We start from the raw sequence: 26,683 nt of genomic DNA, 5'->3' as shown, positions 1-26,683 counted from the left end.
CCTGTAATTCAGCACGCTGTGTAGTGCTTTTTCTTTTTTTTTTTTTTGTTTTCAATCCACAGAGTCTACCTGTTGAATACCTCAGTCTTTGTCCCAAAGTTGTCATGTAAATGTGCTGTCTTAATAGGTGTTAGACAGTAATTACACTTTTTTTAGTGGAAGCTCTCTATTTGATGCCGAAATACTTTCATCTAGTTCGATATCTGGTTTCATGTGGATATTTGGCATAAATAGATTGTCTTCCTTCTGGAAAAATACAATAGTCATCTCTTTAACTACATATTTAAAATGGATGGAGACCTTTTGAAGAATTCTGGCCATTGCAAGTCGTGAGGTATGTGACGCTAGACAGGGGCGTCGGGGACCCTTTCCTGGTTATGGCTTTGCAGTAATCCCGTTACCGTCTTACATCTAGAGTACGTACTTGCCGAGCGCTGCTTGCTTGTGCGCAGCCGTCAGCAGCGATCTGTTAAATCCCGGCAAATGGTTCTTTATAAAAATTGGAGGAATGTATAAGAGCCTTTGTTATTTTTTTATATCCTGCTCGCCCCATTTTCATCTTGGTTCTCCCTAGGCCTGCAGAACAGTGAGGGAGACGCTGAGAGAAGTACCATTACATGAAGAATAGGTCTTTCTGCATTGACGTAACTGAGACTTTTTGGTTTCCCGTTGGATGGCACCAGTTCCACTGTACTAATATTTTCTGTGAAGTTTGTACTGTTCAGCTGATGTCTTGCAGGAACTGGAGTAAGGGTATTAAAATGGATGCTGTTCATTCTTAATAAATTCATCATTTCTCTTCCTTTACTCTGGGATCGATGCATTGATACTAAGTTGAAAGTGATTTTACAGTTCTTAGCTGCAGGCATGTATTTTAAACATAATTCTTGGTTTCCTCTGTTGGAAGGAAGTAAAACCAGCAGTATTTTAACTTTTTTTACATATATACGTAGCTCAGTTTTTGTCTGGGAGATGGTAGCAAGAATTATCCGAGTATGCTCATAGTTGTAATGAAATAGATATATAGGTATAACCATGTGATATAGTGATGTGGTTACATCTGAATGCTTGTTGAGATTTTAATGATTTCAGATCTCTGCATAGGTGATACTCTTGGTTCTTTAGGCACAGAGAACAGTCAGCACCAACCAAAGTATAGAAAACAAAGCATGTAAAATGTTTTGTGTGCGTGCATTGTAACTTTGTTTCTAAAGATATTTTGTTGGCCTTGCCTGATGCCTATTCTGAATGAATGAATTTACTGTGAGTATAATAGTCTGATAGCACTGAACTGCTCTCAATGTGTGAGGCAGAAAGATGAGGGTAGTTCATTTTTAATACCTTGTGCCTCATTAACTTGAAGAATATAATTTAATATAATTTGGAAAATTACATATATGTTTAAGCAATAATTAAGGCATTGTAGATTTTGTGGAACAGGTGGAGATGTAAAATGTGAAGTTTTCCATTTACAGTTATTTAATTTCTAATGAAAATGATCTTACTTGCTAATAAACAGCTTTGCTCTTTGCCTCCCCTGCTGTTGTGTGCTGCCACGACTGAGCTTTTTATGTTGGTGACTACAGAAAATATTTAAAGTAATTGCTAAAATAGGAGGTAAAAAGGGTGCGTGTGTGCGAGCATGTATCTGAATTGCAGTATCTCTTCTTTGAAATCTGTAGTATAGTTGCATGAAGATGCAATATTAAAGTCTAATACAACTACAGTAAGATACAGTAAGATAACTGTACGGTGAGTGGTAGGAGTTTTCATGGGCTTGCAAGTGCGTTTTGAAGTTGTCTGCTGCCTTAATAGTGAAGGTTGTTTAAAGCACTTCAGTAAGATCCTGCTTTTAGCAGCTAATGGTTTTGTAACTAATGATTTTGTAACTAATGATTAGAATTTGGCAGACATTTTTGGGGCTAGATATTTACCTAAATTTTTAGCGGTAAAGTGTTAGCAACGGAAGACCAACAGCTTCCAAGACCAAAGTTGAAAAAAAATATATATAGCCTTTCCAAAATTTAAAATTAAAATGCTCGTTCTGAAAGACTTTAAGGATCTACCTCTAGCACTAGTGAAAACCTAACTGTGTAACTCTGGGTACAGAAGATCCTGACTGCAAGGGCCGTGGTTTGGTGGCCGTGCCATTTCCTGCACCGTGACTGATACTCTCAAGCTCAACAGTATTTTCCCTGTAACTCCTCTGACCTGGTGCTGGAGGACAGGATGGATTTAAATGCCAGAACTGAAAGCAGCAACCTGTGTCCTGTGCATGGGGAGGAATGGTTTTCTAAATTAGAATAGAGAAAATTAAAAAAAATATATAGGAAAAAGGAGTGGAAATGACAGAAGGTGAGGACACCAAGAAAAGATTGTGAGGGTGTGATACCAGGTTAGTTAGAAACAGGAGCCACATAATTAGATGCAAGGATAGAGCAGGGGAAAACAGGAGAATAAAATGTTTGTTTTTCAGGGAAAAGAAGAACGATTAAGTTTCTGACAATTAGTGTTTTACCAGCCTGTCTTCTAGCCTCCACTGCGATGACTTAGCTTCCTCTATGTGACCTTTAATTCCCTGCCCCACTACACCTTTGGCTGCCTTCCTCTCACCTAATCACTAGATGAGCAAAAGCCGACATATGGTGCCTCTGATTGTAAGTGATGCATTTTTAAGTTTTGGCAGGCCAAAAGGAACAAATAACTGTTGAGCTTGATCTGTGGGCTTTCCTCCAGTGGGAGCAATGATTTAAACCACTTTTTTTGGGTTTTTTTTTCTCTTTCCAGCCAGATTTTCCCAAATATTTGTTGCGTTTGCAGGATTTGATCTACAAGACGAATTCTAAGGGTGACTGGCAGGCAACATGTCTTTTTTTCCTCTTCAAAGAAGAAACTATTGACAAGCCAGAAAGGGGTTGCCTTTCATGCTCTAAGTAAAGCTGGTCACTTCCATTGTGCAAAACATAAGGTTGATGGGAGGAGGATGTCTTATTTTGTCTTGGGACAAAATAGATGTGCTGGAGTTGTATTTCTTTATAAATTGAGTGGGGGAAAACCCCACAAGGAGGGACCTGCTAAAGAGCAAGCAGTAGCTGGTGTCAAGGTGTTCACCTGGAATAAAGAAGATCTGGGCTTGAGTCCCATGTGCGTTAGACCGCTTTGACTTAAACCCATACCTTGTATTGCTGATGAATGCCAAGAACCTGGCGGCCGGAGTGATTCTTTATCCAAGTCTTTTGAAACTATTATTCTTTCACCGAGCCAAGAGACAGATGCTAGCTCTGTCCTCAGAGGTTGTGGCATGCAGGTGGGGATGCTATATTTGAATGATTGGCAGATATACCAATTGAATAGTTGGTGATATTGCTGGGGGTGCCTGCTCTCTCTGATACAAAATTTCATCCTGTATCCTGCAGAAATAATGTGTAACAAAGGCTTCATTTCGACTAAAATGTATCAACAAAAAATTTGCTTCAATGGATAAGCATTTCACTAAAACTCTTTTCATGGCAAAATTCTGAACAGAATAGTGAATGTTAAGTTAAATACGTGCACTAGGAAATAGTGGTAACTGCATATTTAGAAAAAAGACCGTCACCCATGTGTCTTTTAATTTCTCTGGGTTTTAAATAAAAAAAAAGCATGTTGGGCACAGATAACAGGTCTCAGAATTAAGCGTTTAGTACTACAATTGAAAACTTGGGCTGATATTGAGTAGATTGTGTGATCCTTTAAACTAGCATTTCCAAAGCCTTACAGTGTTGCACTGTCAGATTTGTCGAACGGTTGCAACTATAGCAGAGGTGGTTTATACCTCTACTGTAAACACTTCAGATATCATAAATTCTGAAGTACACTTAAAATTAAACTCTATGCATCTTAAGTTAGTTGCTCAATTGAGTTGAAATGATAAGCCAAAATTTTTACCAGTACTTAGAAAATAAGGCTTCGTATTTCCAGAAATTGCACATCAATGCAACCAGCAAGCTATAGCTGAACATCAAAGGAAAGGGGGCAATAAGGAGAGATTCCACTTCAACATTCATTTAATTAAGAAAAGTAATGACCGGTTTAAATAAAGCAGAGTTCTCTCTCTTCACCAGCTGGTATCTGTAAAGTCAGTGATTTCTCACTGCTACCAAATTTGTGGGCTAAACTGGCCACACTTTGACAAAATTGCTGAAAATTCTGATACTGTTGGACAGGAAAGCTGTTAAGATGGACAATTCTCAAGCTGTTTTGCAGATAAGTAAACAAAATTTGGAGTAGGCTTAAAATAACTCAAGGGCTTAAGTGTAATTAGAGAAATGGAGAGAGGGGAGAATATAGTTCAGAAAAAAAGGTAGAGTTGCCACCTCCTTTTTGATGCCACTGAGATTGTAAAATAATACGGTGGTTAGTCAGGATTTTTAAACGGATATGTGACAATTAAACTCTAATTGAAATCACTTCTTAATGTCTTTTCAGTAAAATCCTGGAAAATCAAAGTTTCTCACTCTATGCTGTATTTTTAAAGTTCTTGGAGAAGAAAAAAGTGGGAAGATGTTTTCAGAAAAACTTTCCTCTATGCTTTTGTTAATACCTCATTTGTTTTGAGACAGAGCTTGAAACTTAATTGTAACACAACTTATACTAAACTGTCATAAAATTTTACAGGAATTTTAACACTGATGATTAAAGCACTATACACTTCTGTACAATCTAGAATTTTAAGTGAAATATTTATGTCTGTAAAGAACAGTCAGGGTTATTCAGACTTCTTGTGGTTAGAGCTGTATTTAGTTTCCAAGGAATGCAGGACAGGAGGGCGACAGTTCCTCCTGCTCATCAGAGCAAACAGAGTGTGATGAAAACCCTGAGGGATCCCTTAAAACTATTTTGAAACTCATGGTTATCACCAGTCCTGAAATCACCAGTGTCTTTCCCCTATTTCATAATTTATTTATGTTTAGTCATCAGTATGTTTAGATTAGTATGTTTAGACTCTCTGAATGGCTGAGTGAGCAAATCAAGTTATGATACTGAAATGTATAGTGAATTTAATAATTGTTACAGAGACCTGCACTGTCAAACTGCTACCTTAAAGGGCTTGTAACACATTTTAAAAGTGCTAGTAAAGCACCTTTTTTTTTTTTTTTTTTACTGGAAGTGTGACTAAAGGGTATTAGAGAAACACGGATCAAGAGATCCCGAGGAAAACAGATATAATCTCCTGTATTACCGTGGAATGTGCACGTCCCAAAGCATGATGACAAAACTGTACAAGAAGAAGGGAATAGAGTGTACGATGCTTTTCGGTAAGACAAGGAACGAGTAGCACAGCTTGGTTGGGAGCTGATGGAGTACTTCAGGGAAGCACCAAAAGTGCTTGTCCATCTTTTACACGCTTTTGGCCTCTGGCAGAGGTAGGATGTTGGGCTCCAAGGACCGACACGTGTCCAACCCAGCGTGGTTGTGCGTATGTTCCAGTGGCTCGCTCTAAAAAGGGAAGGAAAAAATTCAAAGTCCTGTCTGATGCATGCCAGCTCTGAGATAAGCATAGAGATTGATTAGCAAGCTTTATGAACTAGTTCAGATGCTGCATCGGCTGAAGAAAATCTTTATTGTTATATGTAGTTACGGTTTTGTACACTCATACTGTTATCTTAGATCTGGATTTACTTCCCTGGTTCTACCTTTGTTACTTGTCCTATTTGCTGGCCTTGAACATGTTCTTTTCCTTGTTGCTGTGGTTGTCTGTGATAATACTGACCACCTTTAGCAAAATATTCAGAAAATTATTGATTAAAAAAACCTATATAGAAAAGCAGTGTCGTTATTAAAAGCTATTATTATTATTTCTTTTGTTCAAAGCTCATAGTATGAGCAGCAAATATTAATATTTTCATTATGCAGGCTTAGATCGCTCAAATGCTTGATAATTACGACTGAAAATTCCTAGTAAGTATTAGGTATAAGCGGAGCGTGCTGTAGCCCAAAATACTAGTGTGTTAGTGGAACAACTATATGAAACAGTTTGAAGGACTCTGCGTTATAAAACTCTCATGTTCTATACTAGAACAATACCTGCCTTAATGTTTCATGTTTAGTTTTTACTTTGTCATGTGTAGTACTTGATTTGACTATTTATTTTTTAAACGCAAATGAAATTAATTAAGATAGGGGAATGAAGCTTTTCTCTTTTTTTGAGCTCACTTTGCCACTCTCCTCAGCCCACCATGCTTTTTTGTTTTCTCCCTGCCAGTGCAGATGCAGGAGAATAATAACATTTCTCTCAAAAAAGGCTATGTATACCCTTGCATTGTGTGTATATATAGTGTGTATGTATATTCATATATGGAGATCCATACATATAGGTACATATATATATATGTATATTTATGTATCCTATATATATTGACCATTGAGGGTTTTTTCCCTTCATATCCTGTCCTGAGATTTCTGTAAAATATAAAATCAGGCTTTTACTGGATGATTTATGGTTCCAGGAAGTTGTTTGACTGTCTGTTCTGCTATATCAATATGTTACTTTAGTGGCTACAGTTTCAGCAACTTAAGGTAAAAACAGGGAAAAAACCCAAAAGTAGTACTAGCCAAATCGATTGACTTGGGTATTACTTTAGGTCACCTACTCCCTTCTCCTACATGCCAAAAAATATGATATTAAGTGTAATTAAAGGCTGGATGAGAAAATGTGGACTAAGATACATACACAGAGAGAGGAAGTTCCTCCTTGGTTCTATATAAAGAAATTGCATAACTTCTTTGTACTTGTGTCATAAAATTTAATGTTCCTCTTTTAAAACCTGTATTTCTGTGTAACATTTTATAGCATAAATTTGTTGAAATATATAGCAGTGTTACTTTCTTTAACATAGGTTGCTTCTTTGTAATTACGGTTAATCTTTTGGGCAACTCGACAATCAAAGGGCTGGAAAAAGTAGCACAATCTTTCTGACTTCCTAATTCTTACCGAAACACTGCAGGGCTGGTATTGGTGGATTAGGTAACTTAGTGAAGAACTGTTCATTTTGACCAAGGGTATCAAGTATTCAAAATCCAATAAAGATGGCTTGATTACATGTTTAAAAGTGTGGAAGGAGTTATATGCCCTGTCAGGTTTTAGTCTGTAATTTCCTCGCAATGCAGTATAGACCTGTGCAATATAGAATTAGGGAATATCTAAATGTCTTTTATGGCATGCTACAGTTTAGCATATAGCTCTTTCATCAACAAATGAATTGCAATGGAAAATATGCAGACATGCTTTTCTCATGATCAAAGATCTCTACGTGATGTTTGCCGAACCCTGTAGAAACAGCACTGGTACGGGAGGTCGGAAAGACAAATATATGAATATAGGAAGTATACAGGAGTATGGGCAAAGCATCCTCTCTTTTTCCCGTTCCTTTACTTGGCCTGAACGTAGCCAGCTGAGGAAGACATGGCTATGCTGAGTTAGCCATTTAGCCATGGAGGAAATGTAAAGTTGGCTGAGGAGAAATGAGGATATGTCCTTTCTATTGCAATTTGAAGTTATTTGCTACAAATTATAAAGCCAGAGAGAAGAATAGTGTAAGGGTAGTGGTGTCGGTCTTTTTTTCCTTCTCTGTTTTTTTGCGTGAGTGCCAGCTGTGCCAGTAAGGCATTGACACACAACCAACTGTTGGAAGTGCTACTAAAGATACTGTCGTTGGATGCTGCAGTGTCTCTGAGAGCACCTGTGGAGCTGGAATCCATACGTAGCACTAAGCATTTTATTCCACACTGCATGTCCATATGCAGCCCTGATTTTGTAATTGGGGTTTTGGTGAAATAGCAAAATGACTTGGAGTCCTTGTCCTTGTGAATGCCTGATGAACTAATGCTTACTCTCCAGTATAAATATTTTGAAGATGCTAAGGGGTATTTTGAGAACTGTATTAGCTTTTATGGATGGGCAGATTTGTTGAACTCCAATATGACCTCCAATTCATCTATTTCAGTTTTAACAGTAAATGTTGTACTGATGTGAGAATTCTGGATCATGATAATGAAATAATTGTTTGGGGAAACAGTTCGACTTCAGCCTAACTCCACTTTATGTACAGTAGCTCCATGGAAGAAAATGTAGGCCTGTGCCCCAATACCCTATCTGAAGAAATGAGAAACAGTTACATCTGTGAGTTCCTACAAACGATTCTGATGGCTTTGAGGCTAAGGAGAAGAAAGGGGAAAGTCAAACACTGCAAAGGAAGGGAACAATGTTTTTACTTAGATACCCTATTATGAGAATCTCTTGGCCTCAGGTATGGAAGAGCAGAAAGGACAACTGTGTTTTTTGGTCCATGTGATTCTGTTCATGCCTTCTCCATGATATTTTAATTAGTGTACCATCATTATACTCCTTGGGCTTCTACCTTCAGCTACCTAATAAGGAGTTTATCAACTTAAAGTTTACTGTTCTCCACTATTTCTGTTCTAATGACAGGTTGTGTCTTCCTTGAGTGTAATGTTGAGGTACTTATCAACCATCCATTTGAAAATATTTTCTTACTGCCTTCCTCCCAAACACACCTTGCTATAAACTTCCAGATATACATACACGCTAAAGGGAAATCATTTAGACTTGTCTTATATGACTGAAAATTATATTGGCAGGATTGATCAGCTGTACAGAGTAACCGCTACACATGCGTTTTTGACACAACGCAGGACAAAATATGTAATTGTATTTTTACTGAATATCTCCTGGAAGAGTATATTGCTAGAAGGTGGGAAGAAGTAGTTGAAAAAAGCAAAATATAGAAAGAAAACACACATTCAGAAAAATGGTAAAATATGATTGACCAAAATAGCTGGAAATTATTATTGGTTATTAAAGATGTTATCATGAGAAACAACAAAAAGATTCAGTCAAAGGTAGTAGCACCGGGCTGTGAATTATTCTTCAGCGTAATAACATGTTGTTGTTCAAAGCTGTATCATATATTTACCAAACAACACATTCTTAAGACAAATTGCCTTGCAATGCAATGAAAGACATCATCACATGAGGGAATCTCAGCATGCGACGACCACATAGTACAGAGAGGTTACTATGAGTTTGAATATTCAGTTGACTACATCTTGCTGTTTCTGTTTGGGTTGTAAGTGGGTTAGGTAGGGACCATCTATGTATTTTCCTGTTTGCTGTGCAAAGAGCCATGCTCGCTGGTGTAGCTAATACCTCTCGAACAAGTGATTGTTGTTCTGCACGTTATGCAAGAGCTGTGAAAGCTCTTCTGTAAGACCTACAGCTGGATCATCAATGCCTGGGAAACTTGAGCAATCACATAGAGAGTCTTCATTAATCTTGAAGGCCTTAATTACTAGGATTAGCCAATTTTCCTGGAGTCATTACAGCAGATGACTATAAATAGTAAGGTTGACCCCTTCCAGCGATGACAGCAAAAGTTTATCCACTGGAAGTCTGTTATAGCTTACAATAAGATTTGCTGTAGATATCATTTCCATTTTATCTGATATCAGGACAGGTATCTTCCCCCCAAAAAGGAAAATATTTGGAGAGAACATTCTTTATGTGCTTTTAACAGGGATGGACTGTTGGAACAGGCAGTAAAGAGCTCCTCTTGAACAGATTTCCCAAATGCCCGTCCATGGGCTTGAACATAACCACCATAAATTGACTATCTCAGCCTAAAGGAATTAGTGCGACTGCTTTCCAACATAGTATATAAATTTATGGGATGGTTTAGATACTGTTTTATTGCCTCTGGCAAGGTACAAAAAAGGCATTTCCATTATTGTTGGGCTGTGATTTGATCCTTCTAACATGTAGCTAGCTGTGAATTCAGTAGATCTATCAAAAAGATTGAAATTGCAACAGTACTGAGGAGAGGACATAAAAAAGATCTAATAAAGAGATTTGGATTTACTTGGCCAACAAAGAAATGAACTTGCAGAGAATAACTTCTCACTCAAGGATAGAGCGAGCCATCTGACTGAAGGGTTTGTGGGCTGAGAAGGCTACTCCTTTGGTTGTAACTGGTTCTTTGGATCTCATGTGTAATCTGTTAGATAACTTTTCTGCCTTGGAAGGCTGTAGTCCACTTTGTTAAGGCTGAGAAGGTTAGACTTAGATTACATTTCTAGGGGATGCATGACTGGAGAGAATCAGGAAAAAACCTCCTATTTAAATTCATTGTTTTCTGCCTTAGGGAGAGGTTGACAATATACCAAATAGCCATTTTTGTTTCCAGATAATGATGATCATTTCCAGTGGAGTGGATACTACATGCTGTTTTTCAGATTGAATTCAGCAGCGATACACGTGATGCAAACTTGCCTAAACATATTCCGTGGTCTTGATAGTTTCCACCTCTGCAATTTCGTATTTCAACTTTTGCAATAAGTGATGCTTTAAGATAGGGTGTAGTTACTCTAGTTGTGAAATGGAAACTAGGTTTCATGGGTTTGCCTCCATCAGGAACCTGTGCTTCAACCTTTATTTTCTTCATACAGATCTTTATGAAGGACTTGACATTTCTATTTCCTTCCTCAAGTATTGTCTTAATGGGCTGTTAGCAAAGTAGAAATTCTTGCTGTCTTGACAAGTCTACACAAATGATGGTTGTTATGTTGAACATAACAGTGCTGAATTCAAATCTCAGGTGTCTGGCTGACCATGGGTAAATCTCTTCATTTCCCTTTCTCCATTGGTAAGTCTGTAAAATTATGGAAATTCTAAGACCTCTGCACACTTCTTGAGCCTTAAAGTGTTAGGGAAGCTACATGAACCGATGAACAAGTGTATTTCCTAATATTTAGTGTTTGGATAAAGCAAAAGTGATTTTAGATTGACTTTTTTTTAGCCTGAAGTTTTTATATTTAAGATTGTACTTCATGCAGAAATATTCGGCACTTGATGGGATGTATTTTGCATTTAACTTTGTAGGCAATGAATCTTGGACTTATACAGCCCAAAGTCAAAGTAATGTGTGCCCTATTTAGGTAATGAGCTATTGATTTTAAAATTACTCATTTTATTACCATAATACGGAACTAGCAATATTCTGAAAACTCGTCTCTGAAATGGACACTGTTTAATTGCAGTTTGAGATGGGACAGAAATGGACTTGAAGGATTTTACGTATTGAAATTTGGCGTATCACAGATAGCAGGGACTGTTCGGCCTCATCTAGAGCCGTACACTGTACTGAAAGCACCCGTGAAGAAATGCCTCTTCCTCTTGCTTGAGCTCAGACCTCTGAACGGGCTTGTAACGTAATGTCACCTTTATTTGTCGCTGGTAGCTATACCCTATATGCATTCTGTTGCTAAGTAGTTACACCACCTTCAGGATCAAAGAAATGCTGCCAAGAAGGCTCATTGTGAGAAATTTTGACCTACTTTTACATTTGGCACCGCTTTGCCTGCCAAGACCAGGTAGACTGTGAACAGACCTTCAGCATGTCTTCAGTGAAGAGGTCCAGTCTGACATTGAGATAAGGGAACCCTGTTGTGGCAAAGCAAACAAAAAACGATACGGCAAACAGTCCGAGGTTAAACTTCTTTTCCCCTCTTCTGCCCCTTCTCTCGGTTCATTTGCGTGTGCACGTTTGTTTTCCATCCTTTTCCTGCTGCTAGCTCTTAGCTCTGCAGCACTGGGCTCTGTGTAGAGAATCAATTTGCTTTCTGTGATTGCTTTAAACAAATTTAAACTGCTCATGCCATAAGATTATTGCAGGTCCCCTTCTCCTAGCACGTAAACGAAAAGAAATGGCTACACGTCTGATTTTTCCAAACCTACAGTTTTGCCTTACGGGCTGTGATGCAGTTTTCGTTATGTAGTACATGACTGAAACAGTGTATTAGTAAGCGGTATTTGTCAAGTAATAGAGATCAGTTTGTATATTTTGTTACCAAAAATTCATGTTGCGCTTCTCCTTCCCTTCCCTTTCGCCTCCTCCTTGCATGTAAGACACAAAACTTTGTAAAATTTTGGCAATTTAGTATTCCCACTTTCAATGTCTAAATTGAAGAGTAAAACTAAGTAGTTTATGCAATAAATGTGCTGTACGTGAAAAGAAAATCATAGGTGGTTTTCCTACTATTATTCTGAACAGTCATAAACCTCTACATTAGGCTGAAGTGAGCGTAACTTGAAAATGCCTGTTCATTTCATTAGCTGACTCTGAAAGTACCCTAGATGCCTTTTTTTTAGGTGTAGATGCCTAATGTTGATCAGGTGAATTGATCCTGACTTTTCCGAGGACTGCTTTTGGAACTTCAGCCTTCAGCTTTTTAAGGAATGCTATTATGTATTTATTTGGTTTTGTCAACAAAAATGAAAGAATCGGAGCAAGGTTTGACGAGGTACCTAGCTAACAGGCTTCTGAATTCTTGATATCAATGAATTGAGATGAGAGTGGGATTTGGGTATGGGAGAGGAGGGCTGTTCTTTGAACCAAACACTTTCTATGATTCGGTTCTCAAAAGTAGCCTTCTAACTTTTATTCATCGTTTACAAGGAAACTTAAAGGAAATGGGTTTTATCAGTTTGAGCATGTATTAAGAAAAAGGCTGGAGACAGCTCTACCGTTGACTCTTCAGTGGATAGGTTTGGGGTCCCGCCTTGAAAACGTGAGTGGTGAAGTGACGAAAATAAGCTGGTACGCTTGTAGGTTCAGGCAGTTTCTCTGACATGAGGACACCGAGGGAGGGCTTCAGTGCTCCAATATGGGCTCTGAGGGCTGCATATTCCATCCCAACCCCATAGCCCTGAACAGGAGTGCGGTTGGCTTTCTCGAGAAATAGACGTTTTCTTATTATAGCCTTTCCGTGGCAGAGGCATTAATTGTCAGAAAAGGTAATGTCTGAATTATACAGTAAATAATAGTAAGTTAAGACACAGTATTCAAAAGCTGTCGATACTTACCATCTGTAGCTCAGAAAGTCACCACTCTGGTAGTTTTAATTCACGGGTGGTGTTTAAATACTTTGTAGTTTGGAAGACATAATCTCCTCACTTTAGCAGTAACGTGAAGTTGCGTCCCTCAGTTAGAGTTGGAAAATCCCCAGAGGGATAGCCTGTGACACATGAAAGATCTGGAGTTTGGAGGCTGTCCATTGCTGTCCGGATACCATCATCCTTGTCTTTGTGCAGAGCTTTAAATAAAAAGGTCACACCAATTTTTCTTTGATTAGTTTCCTCCTCCCCTTCCGGATTATTAATGGCACTGAAGCAGACGCCGTCTCTTATTGTATCGAATGCTTTAGTGACCGGATTCTGTACAAGACCGGTGGTAACAATTGTTGGCTAGTAAAAAATGAAGAAAAGAAAAGAAAACTTGCTCCTATTTCATTCTATCCTAAATAGTTTTGTAGGTATTTTAAAGCCAACCTAGCAGCGTGTTTTGCAGTGCTTACAATTCATGAATACTTAACCCCTGACCCTGTCTTTTTTCAGAAGGATGTCTTGCGACTTGTGCTGTGTAATGGTTTTATTCTTAAAAGAGCATTCAAAATCTTTTTTTTTTCTTTTTTTTTTTCTTTGAGCTTATTTTTAGTAACCTAATATTTAATGAGAGACACTAAACAACTTAAGGCTTTTACAGATCATTCCCTGTATATGAAAGGTCTCATTTTCATGTGGATTTAATGTATTTTTCTTCATCTACCGTCTACTTTTTTCTTAGCCAATGACAGTAAGATTCCTAAGGCTACTTTCTCTTTAAGGACACACTGCTTACATAAATAGTCCTTTACACCATCGCCTTGTTTTATAATATTAATTGCTTATCAGAAGCTGGGAAATATTCCTTAGAAATGTGTTTTCCTGATTGTGCATGCCTTGTTACTATTTCAATTATGCAGATTCTCGATGCTGTGGAAATTTGTGCTTGATGACGCCAAGGCAGCTGCACGTTGTTAGCATTGTAGGCTGTCAGATGATCATGTGGGATTCTTGCAGCATGCAACATTCAATAGGATTGAAAAAGGGCTTTTGATGCAAGGCATAGCTTTCAGAATATATTTGTGCCTTTTAGTTAGCTAATATAAAATCATAATTTATTATCTTTAAATTTAAAATGCTGCCTCATTTTTCTTCTGGTTGGTTTCATTTTGGCTTCACTAGAAGATGCATCTGGTACATCCACGATTGAGGAGTTTATTAATGATACTGTCATTCAGTTCACTTACTTTTTTTCCTTTTAGAGTCCTAGCTAGCCCACAGATTACATGATCACATGTTCGTTCAGTCATTCATATAGAACACAAACCACCATGCATGATTTCTTCTTCTTTCTTTTTCCTCTCTGCCTTTTTTATTCTCTTTAAGTTGCTTTGTCATGTTCTCTTTTATCATTAAGCTTAGTCTTTGTCTTCCCCTCGCTACTATTTGTTCTATATTTTCCCATGCTTGGTTACTGCAATATTATTTGATTAACGGGCTGTGATGATGATGAACCTGCACACTGGAGGAGCAGCTACTACAGTGGTGATGAAGGGATGTAATAATGGTCGCTATCCTCGGAATTCTCTCTACAGTGACTGCATAATAGAAGAAAAGGCAGTGGTCCTGCAGAAAAAAGACAATGAAGGATTTGGATTTGTGCTCAGAGGGGCAAAAGGTATGTGCTTCTGTGTGTGTGTGTGTGTGTGTGTGTGATGTGCACTGGCATGAAGAAATTTATACATCTCTGAATATAAGCAGGAATTATTCTTGGTGCACTTGGTTGCTAGACAACAGGATTCTCTGTATGCTATACTACTCAGACGGATTTTAGCGGCTTCTGTCTGAAGCAGTTTGCATTTTTACATAGGAGAAGCACTGTATAATCGTTTTGGGGGGAGAAAGTTTTGTCTGTATTTTTATTGTGTTGGTATATGTAATATCTTGTCATTAATCTGTTTTGTTATGCAGTTTACCTAACTATGGGAAACCTGCTTTCCTTATAAAACCTGCTTCTTTATTTCAAATGTCAGTCTATTTAAATAGGTCTACGCATAGAAATAGACAAGAGAGTGATATTTTGTTTAAATAGGTGTGGATCTTCTGCAAGGTGACATTGGTGCAGTTTTAGTATGAAAATATGATCTTTTTTTATATCTTCAGAAGCTGCACGTATGTTGCATGGCCTGTAGTGTGCTCATTTTAAAAGCTGTTCATATGTTAAACTGCATGTTACTTTTCTGTAGACTAAAATCTATGACAATGGCATTCTTAAGAGTTAAAAAAAGCATTCTATTTAATGCTTTGCTTTTTAACTTCCAGTCCAGTTTGCTCCTTTTGTATTTAAAAAAAAAATATATATATGATGGTATGTCCCATCTCTTGCTCCCCCTCATTTTACATGGGTTCTCCCTTGCCTTGCTTGAGCATGAAAATTATTCCATATCTCTTCATTCTTGGGACATCATTTTTGCTCTCCCCGTTCCCCCTCCCCTAAACCAGTGCCACCATCGATTTTCAGTGTTGTAAAAGCTTTTCTGATTTTAGCTAAATAAAAATTCTTTGGAGTTGTTCTAGGAAAGCCAGTAGCGCTACCTTTTAGCTAACCCATTGCCATGAGTTGGCTGTGCCTCGAGCAGAGGTCACTCCCTCTGTGTAAGCCCAACAATTTTCCCCAGATTTTCTCTGTAACGGTGAGGGCACCTCAGGTGAAAGACCCAAGGACTTTTCTGCTTGTATGCGTACGTGACAGAGAGAGAGAGGGCTGTTAAAAGGCCTGCCGTGCCTCCTTTCCTAAAAAGTGATTTCTTCCGTTAATCTTCTTTGTAATATACATCTAGATGCAGAGGAAAAATTCAGTTCGATCTCTTTCGGCCTTCCCCACCCACCCCATACCCCCAGTTCGGCCAGATGCTCTCTCCTGGCTACAGTACATAATTCATAATTTTAGTCGGACGTTGCCAGAGTTACAAGCATTTTGCTAGGCGTACAAAAGGGTTACCTGAACTAATACTGAATATCCTGGAATACTCAGAATCCAGCTATTGCCTCATACAGCTTGATTTGGTTTGTGTCGGTAACGAAGCATGTATTTTTCTCTCTGAATTCAAGACCTGTGGATTGCTATTGCAGAGAGATTGCACTCTGTTCCCAGCATCTTGATATCCTCGGAGGCAGAGTCCTCTTACTTTTAGCACCCACCATTTTTTAACCATCAATTTAAATGGCCAATAATGGGCCTTTAGTCAAGTGGTATTCACAAGCACTCCATAACTTTCTTTTTTTTAATCTGGTGTTTATTTTTAAAGCTGACACACCAATTGAAGAATTCACCCCAACTCCAGCCTTTCCTGCTTTGCAGTACTTGGAATCTGTGGATGAAGGGGGAGTAGCATGGCAAGCTGGCCTGAGAACTGGAGACTTTTTGATCGAGGTAGGAGATCCTGAAATTTGATTCTCAGCGCTCTGTTGGGGAAATAGTGATGTTCCCTCTGTAGAATTCACTTCGGAAAAAGTGTGTGATGCTTCTGAACAGCAAGCTCAGTGGACTAACACCAATAATGTACTTCACTTGATCCGGTTTAAAATTTCACACAGCATTTGGGAAAGCAGTTTAAAAGAACAGTGTTCAGGTTGGCTGGGAATTTTCTGTTTGTTCTTTTTGTTATTTGGGAATACACTGTCAGAGAAATTTGGGAGGTTTTATTCTTCTTTGCATTATTGAATTGAAGGTTAGATTAATTTCAATATTTATTGTAGGCTATCAATTCCGTGGCCCTCTAAATGTTTTTACAGAGGCACCCAAATTAATGACTTCCTATGCAGCTGCAATCAGAAATATCAGTGGTCTAGTGCTGTTTAGAAACCATGGAGAATAAAGCAAATTACTGGGGCTTGAAATTAAATATTCCCAACAGTGCACTGTAAATACAATCATACAAAAAATAAGGAACAAATGTTATTGCAGTATAAATTACTTTATAAAAAGGGTATATTGAAACATTCTCCGTTCATACTAAAAATATCTTCACGTTTTATATTTCTGAGGATTTTTGGTTGGTATTTTAGGTTTTGTTGAAATAGTTGGTACTCCTTTTCAGTGTTACTGGCCAGTTTGCAACAAAATCATGATTCGGGATTTTCTTCCTCTCCCCCCCGCCACCTTTTCATGACCAACAAAGTGATGCTGTGATTCTGTGAAACTAGGTATTTGAAAATAGGTCTTTCAGGATGGATCGACCAAGTCTTGTCTGTAAGATCTATTGATTTTATTTTATTTTTTCTTCTTCAGGCACATATGTGTTTTGTTGAAGTATTTACTGGTGCTACAACATTTATTTCTGCAGAGCTGGCCTTTACATTTGGGAGAGGATAGAATGTGCAGCTTTTATTTGTTGTGTGCATTGAACTCCCATGGTGACTGAATTTTTAAATAGTTGCACCACTTCTTCACATTGTAACAATGAAAGCACAGGCTTTGCAGACTTCTAAAGTACATAGATATCCATTTTTATCTGTGTCTTCAAAGTACATTTTTCTTACTGTTTGTTTACTTAAAAATAAACATTTAGCAAACCGTTAAACAATAGCTTACAAATTGTACTGATAGGTACTCTGTGCAAGGACGCTTTCAAAACTATGATTATTGATGTTAGGTGGGGTTTTTTAAACAATGATTTATTTTTAGAAGTTGATTTCTTGTTAGGCTTTTAATCTATAGGAAGTATGAATAGTCTGTACTGGCTGATTTCACAGATAGAATTGATGGTGAATAATGTGTAATTTAATGGAGAGGATTACAGAATGGTAACTGTGCGTATGGATTTTTTTCACATCTCTGAAGGGGTGCAGGAAGTCCGGGCAGCTGATTCTGCATAAAGCTTTACTGGTTTTCTGGCAAATGAAAGCAGAATTATAAGTAATTGTCTAGACAATTTACTCCTAGCCTTAGCTTAGAAGAGCAGTTAAACGTGCACATGCATTGCGGGATCAGGACATTAATCCATACTCTACACAGTCCAGCATATTTGTAATTCATTCTGACCGAAGCAGTTGTTACATGCAAATCAAATCTATCTCTGTGTAATTTATGTTCATCAGGGTTATTCTGTTCTGAATTTTGCAACTTAATTAAGAGGACATGGTAGTCCTGAGAAATCACAACTTTGCTGTAGTTGAAGACTTTCATGTTGGAGAAAGGCAGGGGTTGTTCTACTTCATGAACTACATGTGCAGTGCACAATACTGTCTAGCTGTAGAAAGCCATCTTTGAAACTATTTACACTAATGCAAAAGATACTACTGTTGAAATATGAATGACTGGTCCACCTGCCCTTCTAGGAATGCCATGCTTGTGTTGGAGCGTGTAGGAATGCTCATTTCTTGTGTTGAAGCGAGAAGAGTTAAATGTACTAGACGTTGCAGTGAGTGGTTATCATAGCTGGTGTAGTTAGTCTGTCTTATTGTTAAATGATTTCTCCCATGACTCTAAAGTTTATGCTGCTGTGTGTAAGTGCCACCTCAACCATTTGTAAGTAATATAATGCATTTATCATAAATGTCACATGAATAATAAAAGAGTTAATGGGCAACTAGGATCCTAATTAGTCCCATTTATAACACTCGCGGCAAGCTTCAGGCTTTAGGGAAGTGGGAGTCCAGTTTGGCAGAGGACGAAATGCAAGGGAGCGCAGATGTTTCGCTCTTGCTCGAGGAGGTTCGGTGGCTCGGGGTCATGGAGATAAGGGGAACCTTTTCCCTTACTCCTCACTATGGAACGACGGGTTTGACAGGAAGATAGATCCTTTCTTTGGAAGCAGGAGAGATCATGAGGGTAGGTGAAGGGAAGGCATCATTTCTTCATGTGTAATGATGGTCCTTGGATCTCCTGAAGGGGGTGGAACTTTGATAGGAGCTACTGAGAGTACTAAAGTAGTTCAACGTTGAAGATGATGCGTGTTGAGCAGAACAAATAAAAGATCTATACAGAAAAAGAAGCAAAGGTGTTGTCTTGCTTCAGCACGTAAACAGAATAGATAGCAGCTAGAATAGAGTTGGCACAGTATCATTTCACTGAGCTTTTATCAAGTTTTCTGAAAAGCCACGTGATACTGATTTGTCCAACCTGTACAATTAATATTAACATAAGACTTCAGCAATCAGTGTTAAACTTGCCTTTGGAAATAGTGTTCACAGGCTCTTCACTGAAATTTCTGTCGATGTATGTTTTTTTCTCCTTGCTTCAAACCCAGTCATATTTTTGGTGATAAAAATTGTAATGTGTGTAGTGGCTTTTCTGGACGGAGCACAAATACAATGTATGAAAAAAATGGAAAAGCGCATGAGTAGTTTTGTAGCTGAAACAGTTAGCTAGAGACAGCTGTCATTATATGTGGATTTTCAGAAGCAATTCAACAGTTGCCGATTCGTGTGATTTTTCTTAGCTTTGATAAACAATCAGAAATGGAGTATGGTTATGATTTGGTTGTTATAACTGAGAGAGATTGTACAGCTCGCCCTATTTGCTATTTTTCACTATTTTAGTTGATGTTTTCTTGAATCTTGGTGTCTGCCCAGTTAAAAACATAAAAGTAAAGCAACACGTTAGGGCAAGTGCTATCCAACCTAAAAATTACAGTTTCCATTAGAAGAGGACTGAAAAAACTACAACCATCATTAATGTGTACTCCAATTGTGAAGCCGTTGTAGGTCATCGTTAATTCATCAGAGTGGCTGGATTTCTATAGTACACCTGTTGGACTTTGTAAATGCTTGATCAGAAAAAATCGAACCATAAGTTGATTTGATTTGTTATGTGAAATATTGGCAAGAAAGAAATGTATTAGCTCTGACTCTAAATCTACTATTTATGAATAATCTTTATGTGCCTAACCCTTTGTTACCTTTGCTTAGTGTAGTAGTCAAACTGAACATACATAGAGAAACCGCTGAATACTACTGTTCTGAGAGTGCTGCCTTAAAACGTGACTTAAAGAATTCTTTAAGTTGGGGTTCTGTTTTCTTTTGAGATTTGCTTTGATGGTGTGTGCAAGTATAACCATCTTGGAATAGAGAGATCCATTAAAGTGGAAGAGGTTTTTTAACTCGGAAGAGTTTGGGGGGAGGCGTGATAGTATAGTAGGAGATAGACTATCTTACTAAATTAAGACCCAGTGGATTATTAACTATTTGTTATTGTTGTACCCATGAGTGTGCAGCTGTTTTGCAGGTGTTGCATGATGCGATGTGTGGGGATTTTTCATCTGCCACAGAGCATCCCATACCAAATAACGATGTTATAGTATCAATACTTAGAAATTGAAACTAATTCTGCAGTATTTTACCAGAATAATGCATTTGTTCTCTAAATGAGGCATTGCAGTTTGCATTATTGTGCCATAAAATCACTTATTTTTCCAGATAAATTGAAATGTTATTGTCTTCAGAATAGAATGGCTGCTTATTTACATTCCAGTTAAAATGTAAACTAGGTAAAACCAGCGTATTATCCATTACAAAGAAAAGAAAAAGAAAAAAGTAAGGCAAAATTCAAGGTTTGATTTGAGGATCAAAAGCAGAGGTGGTAATAGAAGAAATCTCATCATTTTGCTGCAACACAGTTCAGTTGGTACTTGTACTAAAACATGCAAAATGGTCTGTAGTGTAACTGCCTGTATTTCTTTATCCTCAAGAGCTTATAGAATTTACTAGTACAAACTTTTCTTTAGGTAGTGGTAGATGGAAAATAGACATCATTTTATTACAGACAGCATTATTTTATCATTATATACATAAAGATACCTGTCCTCTGACTGGATGCATTTAAAATATCTGGAATATTTTATTTTTTTTAAATACACCCATACACACACAAGTAACTTTAGGTTCATATTTAGCAATAGGTTAGATTTTTGTTTTATTCCAGTGACACTTTACACAAACTTCAAAACTGATCTGGAAAGCAAGCTTTTAACTTTATTGTTGTAACTTAGACTATAGTCATTATGAATATTTTTGGCAAGCATAGCAATGTTATGTCTTACATTTGCATTCAATGGCTGGATGAATTAGTGGGTTTATGAAGGCATCTGTTACTGATTTAAATCCTTTTAGCCACATAGAAACCTTCCTATCCTTAGGTAATCATTAATTACCCTGTAGCCTTTCTCTTATTTCTAGTGAGAACTTCACTAGCTTCTGCCACCAGTTACAAATCTAAATTATTCTTTTTTCAGGCAGCTACATGGGGCCGTGATATTTTTTCTCTCTTGGAAATAAGCTGAGGCTTTGTTAGTGTCTTTGCAATAACACGGATTATCACATTGCAATTTTTTGCGGTTGTTCTGCGAAAGTTTGTTCATATCCTCCCCAAAGTGTGGACACCAGCTTCATGCAGTACTTAGTAAGACCCTCCCTGATATTGTGTGTCGGAGGAAGAGAGAAAAACCACTATTCTTACATTTTTGTATGCTGTCTTTACCTCTCATACTTAGGCCTTTTGGTGGACCAAAAGAGTAAGGTCTGCCTTAGTTCACTGTCTTGCATTCGGGTTTTTTGTTGCCAATTTGGCTGCTCCTCCTGCCCGTGCCCCTTTCGCACGTCAAGCAGGAGAACGGCCAGGCTCGTTGCGGCGCACGCTGAGCTGTTCTGTTCCTAGACAGCGTCTCGGTCGGGTTTTGGTTCATCTCTACAAACAATATTCTTGCATCTTTTTGATGAGGAGGGATTTAACCAAAACTGCAACAGTACTGCAGCGTTTCGGCGTGTGCGTGTACATATATGTAATATATACTGAAAGTTTGGCGGGGGGGGGGGGGGTGTACGTGGTTATTGTAAGGGTAGCAGGGCTCGCGCTAACCTGCAAGTGTGAGGTCCAGCAGATCTTGCACACCTAGACTGGGCACCAGTATTTTTAAATCTGTATATTTAATTGATACACAGTTTGATTCAACCAACCGTTAAAGGAAAAAGGTAATTTCTGTTTACCAGTTAGTCATCATCCTCTTGGTGACGTCTGTAAATGATGTCTATTAAGCGCAAGCATCCCCCTGACAGTTCTTAAAATGAAAGTTGTCAGAGTCCAAAGGAAACTTTCTTCCTGATTTGGTTATGAAATTCTTCTGCTTAAGCGTAACTACAGATGTATTGGAGAAGTGGGACAATGGGGTCCTGGAAAAAGAGCGGCTTTGGAACAAGCGTTGAACAGTCTGGTGTATCTGTGCAGTCTCTGACCCAGTGGATTAATTTGTCACTTGATGGAAAAGTATTTTGCTTTCTTTCCACTTGAACTCTGTGAGTGAGGGTTTGGGTTTGCCAGGGGTTTTTTATTAATTTATGTTTTTAGTGGATGATGGCAGCTGAATGAAATTATTGTGCCTCCAAAGTGCTTTGGATCTGCACAAAAGCACTGTAGAAAAATGGCAACTATTTTGAATTGTTCTTTTTATCCGTTTAAATGCAGCCTCTAACCTGTAGGAAGCGATGATATTCCAAATGTGCTCAGCGTGATCATAAAAACGATGGACCAATCTTGTTTAATTCTAAAAATACATTAATAATACTGTTACCTTTTCAGCATAGATGGAAATGGGCAGACAAAAAAAGAATTTGGTTCTTAGAAGAGCTCAGTTACTCACGCCTAAGCAAATAATATGCTTTAATATAAGATTGAAAAGCAGACAAAAATGGAATCGCTTTGCTGGTGTCAGACGTACAGAACCAGTCTGTGAGCAAAACTGGGAAGTGTTATCCTTTAGCCTTGATTCTACATGAGGTGTATACTGGGCTTGTAATCCCAAGGTGCAAGAGAAAATGGTGGTATTTATCCAATTTCCCAGAAATGTAAGAAGTACGTATTTGATACTGAGAACTGATTTTTGTGTTTCTTTGAGAAGAGGGTTTGGAAGGAATTTTGATGATAATGGCAGCAACAGTCAGAATTAGCTCTGTGTCCTTTCAGTTCTCCATTATCAGTTTTAAGGCATTTTGACCTAGATGCCGCAGTATTTTTAAGAGAAGTTTGCTAACATTTCAATTCTTGAGGGATTCTGCCAAAGTTCATGGGACTGTGTGGAGTGCAGAGCTATCCACAGGGAGCTTTTTGACTTCTTGTGAATACGAAAACCAATGTTTCCCTAACTTCCTGCTACAAAAGCCTCTAAAAATAGCAGATTTGTTTAAAGATAAGCTGCTTATTATAAATAGCCAGTTCTTGGCCACCTAGAAGCCATCCAGTGGCATCCAGCCATCTTGGCCATCCAGTGTTTCGCATAAAGCACAGCTATGGACAGTCTTCACTCTTGCAGACGTCTGTCTATCCTCCATTCAAGTAATACAAGAATAATAGTACTCTTCCATTTCTAGCTCTTGGGTGTTAAGGTTAGGTATTAGGACTAATAACACTATATAAATAAATGCCTTTTTTAAGGTATAGTTTGGAGATTTCCAGAAGACATTATATTAAAATTAATTTCTCTGAAGCCTGTTGGCTTTTTTTAGTCTCTTGATACTATGGAAACCTGGTTGCCAGAATGGAGCTATATGAAAAACAGTACTTGTGCCTGGTATTTTAGGGCAGAAAATACAATTTCTTTTCATTGTGGGATGTTGCTACAAACCTGCAAAATTACAGGTGAAGGAAAACAGATGGGCTGGTTTTAAATAATGGAGAAATAACTGACAAATTCCTATTGTTGAGTGCTGCAGCAGAAGTAATCTAATACCTGGAATTTTTATTTTTCTTTTTTTTCACTTTTCTTTTTTTTTTTCCTTTTTTGGGGGAGGTGTAAGCATCTTACAAGCAGGAGAAATACTATAACGTGGAGTTGCATGGGTGTGTACATGTTTGGTTTTTTTTATTTATTGCCAGTTTTCCTTTTCTCTTTCTGAGACTGGCAGTCGATTTGTGTGATGCTGAAAAGCTAAATTCACCTGCTAGTTGTGTTTAATGGGTATGCTAAACTTGATCACAGTAAACGGGTGGTCATCCCTCTCAGAGAGCTGCTGTGCTCCTCTGAAGTTATTGTACAACTATGCAGGCGACTTGGGAGAGAGAAGGTAATGCCGGAAGATGGCTTTCCAAGGAAACCCTGCCTTGTCGTGTTCCGCTGCATTCAAAGCATTTCCTACGGCTTGCGACTGTGGGATTCAGCAAATTTATCTAATAAGGAAGCTGAAATATACTTTAAAACAATCAGATTAGAAATAACATTTTATATCCTATTATAACACTGATACGAATCTTTTCAGAGACTCTTGTATATAACAATAGAGAATAACGATGCTTTATCTCTATTACTTCATTTTTGCTTCCTATATTCTGGCAGTAATTTGGGGAGCTGGATTTCTAGTTCTCCTCATCTTGTGGTACAAATTTTTCGCTTGTACAAAAACATTATTTCTCCAATGGTGAGAGTTTTGCCTGTCGGTTTTCAAAATAGGAACTCCTGGATAGTCTTACGGGGTTATATGTGTTATGGGGTGCTGGGTGGGGTTGGACTTTGAAGGTCTCTGAAGGCTTTGCTGATCAGAGCACTGAAAATTGTCCTAGCAAATACTTCAAAAGTTTAATGGAGTTTTTCAAGAATGGGTAAAGAGGGTGATAGGATAAAAGTAGGTAGCTAAATGTATCTTTATTTGCTGATGAAGAGAAAATTTAAAAGCATTTATGTACATAAAAGAGAAGTCATGGAAGAGTTTCTTTACAACCTGGAAGAAAAAGGCTTGATTCTGAACAAATATCATGGTTGTTTAGGTACTCACTGGAATAAAGGAGAGAGTTAAGAGACAATCATGGCAATCCTGGGCCGAGTAAGTCATTGCCGAGATAAACTTCACCATGAAATACCCATGATTTACTAGTTTAATAGTGCTAAGGAATTGGCATCAAAGATGGCAGAAAAGCCTTTTTATAAAGACTCGGCTTGGACTTGCACTGATGTCATATAACAAAATGTTGTAACCTTGCATGTATTTGTTGCCAGCCTACATGCTAAAAGAGGTGAGGAAATGTGTGAAGCTCATGCTTCACTCCCAAAAGCAGGTCTACGAGGCAGATACCAAAGTCTGCGTTAACTATGTTGTATTTTCTTTTACAGCAACATAAGGTGCAAAACCAAAGAATCCTTTTTCTTTTTTAATTCGCAGTATAAATCTTTTTTATTGTAATTCTTTTTAGAATTGTTCTAACAGGCTTCAAACAAGTGCTGTTGCTTTTAATGGAATCAACCTGTGGCTTGGCTTTTCAGCACTGGATAGATTTGTGTGAGGCAGTAGTCGTTGGCAGACTTGTAAGTTGTTAACAGCGTATTTGGTATATCTATTTACACTGAGGGTTATTATGACTCACTTTAACTGCTAAATTAAAGAGAGAACTGTTTTTAAATGACCAGCGAAACATTTATTGTAAGCATTTTCTTAAAGTTTCGTGTTAGTTTTTTATACCTGAATATGCTTTATTGACTGTGCCTATTATGGAGCTTGGCTTTTACAAAGAACATAGAGATTGGGAACTGAATTTAAGATGTGTTTTGTCTGTGAGTAGGTATTTGGTTCCCATAATTCCCTGTGCACTTGTAGAATCTCTTTGAGATATTTTAAAAGAAATCAAGTGGACACCTAACAAATTGGTTGTTCTTCAGTGCTGGAAATGATGTGGGCACCTGTTGTCCAAGAATCAAAGACTAGGATTATTCATCCCCAAGTCTCATTTTTCTGCAACTGTTTTTCCATTTCTTCTCCCTACCCTACGCAAACCTCTTCAGAAGTGCTGTTCAGTTCTTTAGTCCTTTTGCTTCTTTCTTACAGTGTGGGCCCAGCTCTGGGTGCTTGAACTTGCCCGTTGGGTCTCCAGAAGGTGTACTGCTGTGTTCGGTTGTGATCGAGGTAGTTTTCTCTAGATAAATCTCATTCCACCCGTAAAGGTGTTAGAACCTCAGTATTGAGACAAGATGCTTCTCTTCGGCAGCTCTGAAGTTACGGAAACTGCCCGTGTCTTGCCTGGTAGCCAATAATGCAAAATGGGCTAGTGCTGCCATTTTAAGACCTGCAACATGATATTCTTGCAAAGTAGTTGGGATAACTTGCAGCATTTTAGAGTTCTGTGAGGCAGAGTTCCAGCTTTCTGTGTTAATTGTAATTGCCTTATCCAGCTGTTCATGTTTTGGCTGGTTTACCGCAAGTGGAAACATGGGATTCAAAACATTCCCACGATGGGTAGATACTTTGATGGCTACTTGTGGTGGCTGGATCCTCTGTGAACTGTTTAAATGCACCTAATCTAGCTGTGTTAGATCTTGTCATTTAGGCACTGGTTGTTTGGGTTTTTTCCTTCTTCAAGGGAGATTGAAATGAAAGCTAGATTCATTTCGTATGGATTAGGATGTATTAACGTTAATGTTGACTGTCACTGGAGAAGAAAGGCTGTTTAGATAGATTTTTCCATCTCTGAAGGCGTTATGTAGTTGGTAAGTTCTTGTGTTAAGCAGTAGAAAAGAGGAAGGGTTTGGAACTTAAAGAATGTGAACTGGTATAGTATGTTACACTGCTGTAAAACTCATCAAGAATACCTTTTGCAAACAGGTATATTGTTGGCTTCCTAACACTACAGAGGAATTTTCAATAAGTGAAATTCCTCCTTCACTTGCGTACTAACCCATATCTAATTCCTAAATTACTATTTAACCATCAGCTGCCTCTCTGTTTATTAAAAAATATTTGATTTTTAACTAGTTTTATATACTCTACTTT

The 26,683-nt window shown here is 38.0% G+C and overlaps 1 protein-coding gene across 7 annotated transcripts in view; it reads left to right on the top strand.

Moving 5' to 3' along the window:
- The window catches only part of SHANK2 (SH3 and multiple ankyrin repeat domains 2), a 363,833-nt gene that overhangs the window by 206,422 nt on the left and 130,728 nt on the right, over positions 1-26,683 (top strand). For all 7 annotated transcript variants that reach the window (XM_049821258.1, XM_049821256.1, XM_049821257.1 and 4 more), the window contains 2 exons: positions 14,533-14,615; positions 16,246-16,370. In XM_049821258.1, coding sequence (XP_049677215.1) covers positions 14,533-14,615; positions 16,246-16,370 — 208 coding nt within the window. The remainder of the gene's footprint in view (positions 1-14,532; positions 14,616-16,245; positions 16,371-26,683) is intronic.

This window comes from Accipiter gentilis, chromosome 17 (assembly GCF_929443795.1).
Source record: "Accipiter gentilis chromosome 17, bAccGen1.1, whole genome shotgun sequence".
In the NCBI taxonomy this organism is placed as follows: Eukaryota; Metazoa; Chordata; class Aves; order Accipitriformes; family Accipitridae; genus Astur; species Astur gentilis.
Note: the sequence above shows the minus strand (reverse complement) of the source record. Positions and strands in the feature narration are given on the sequence as shown.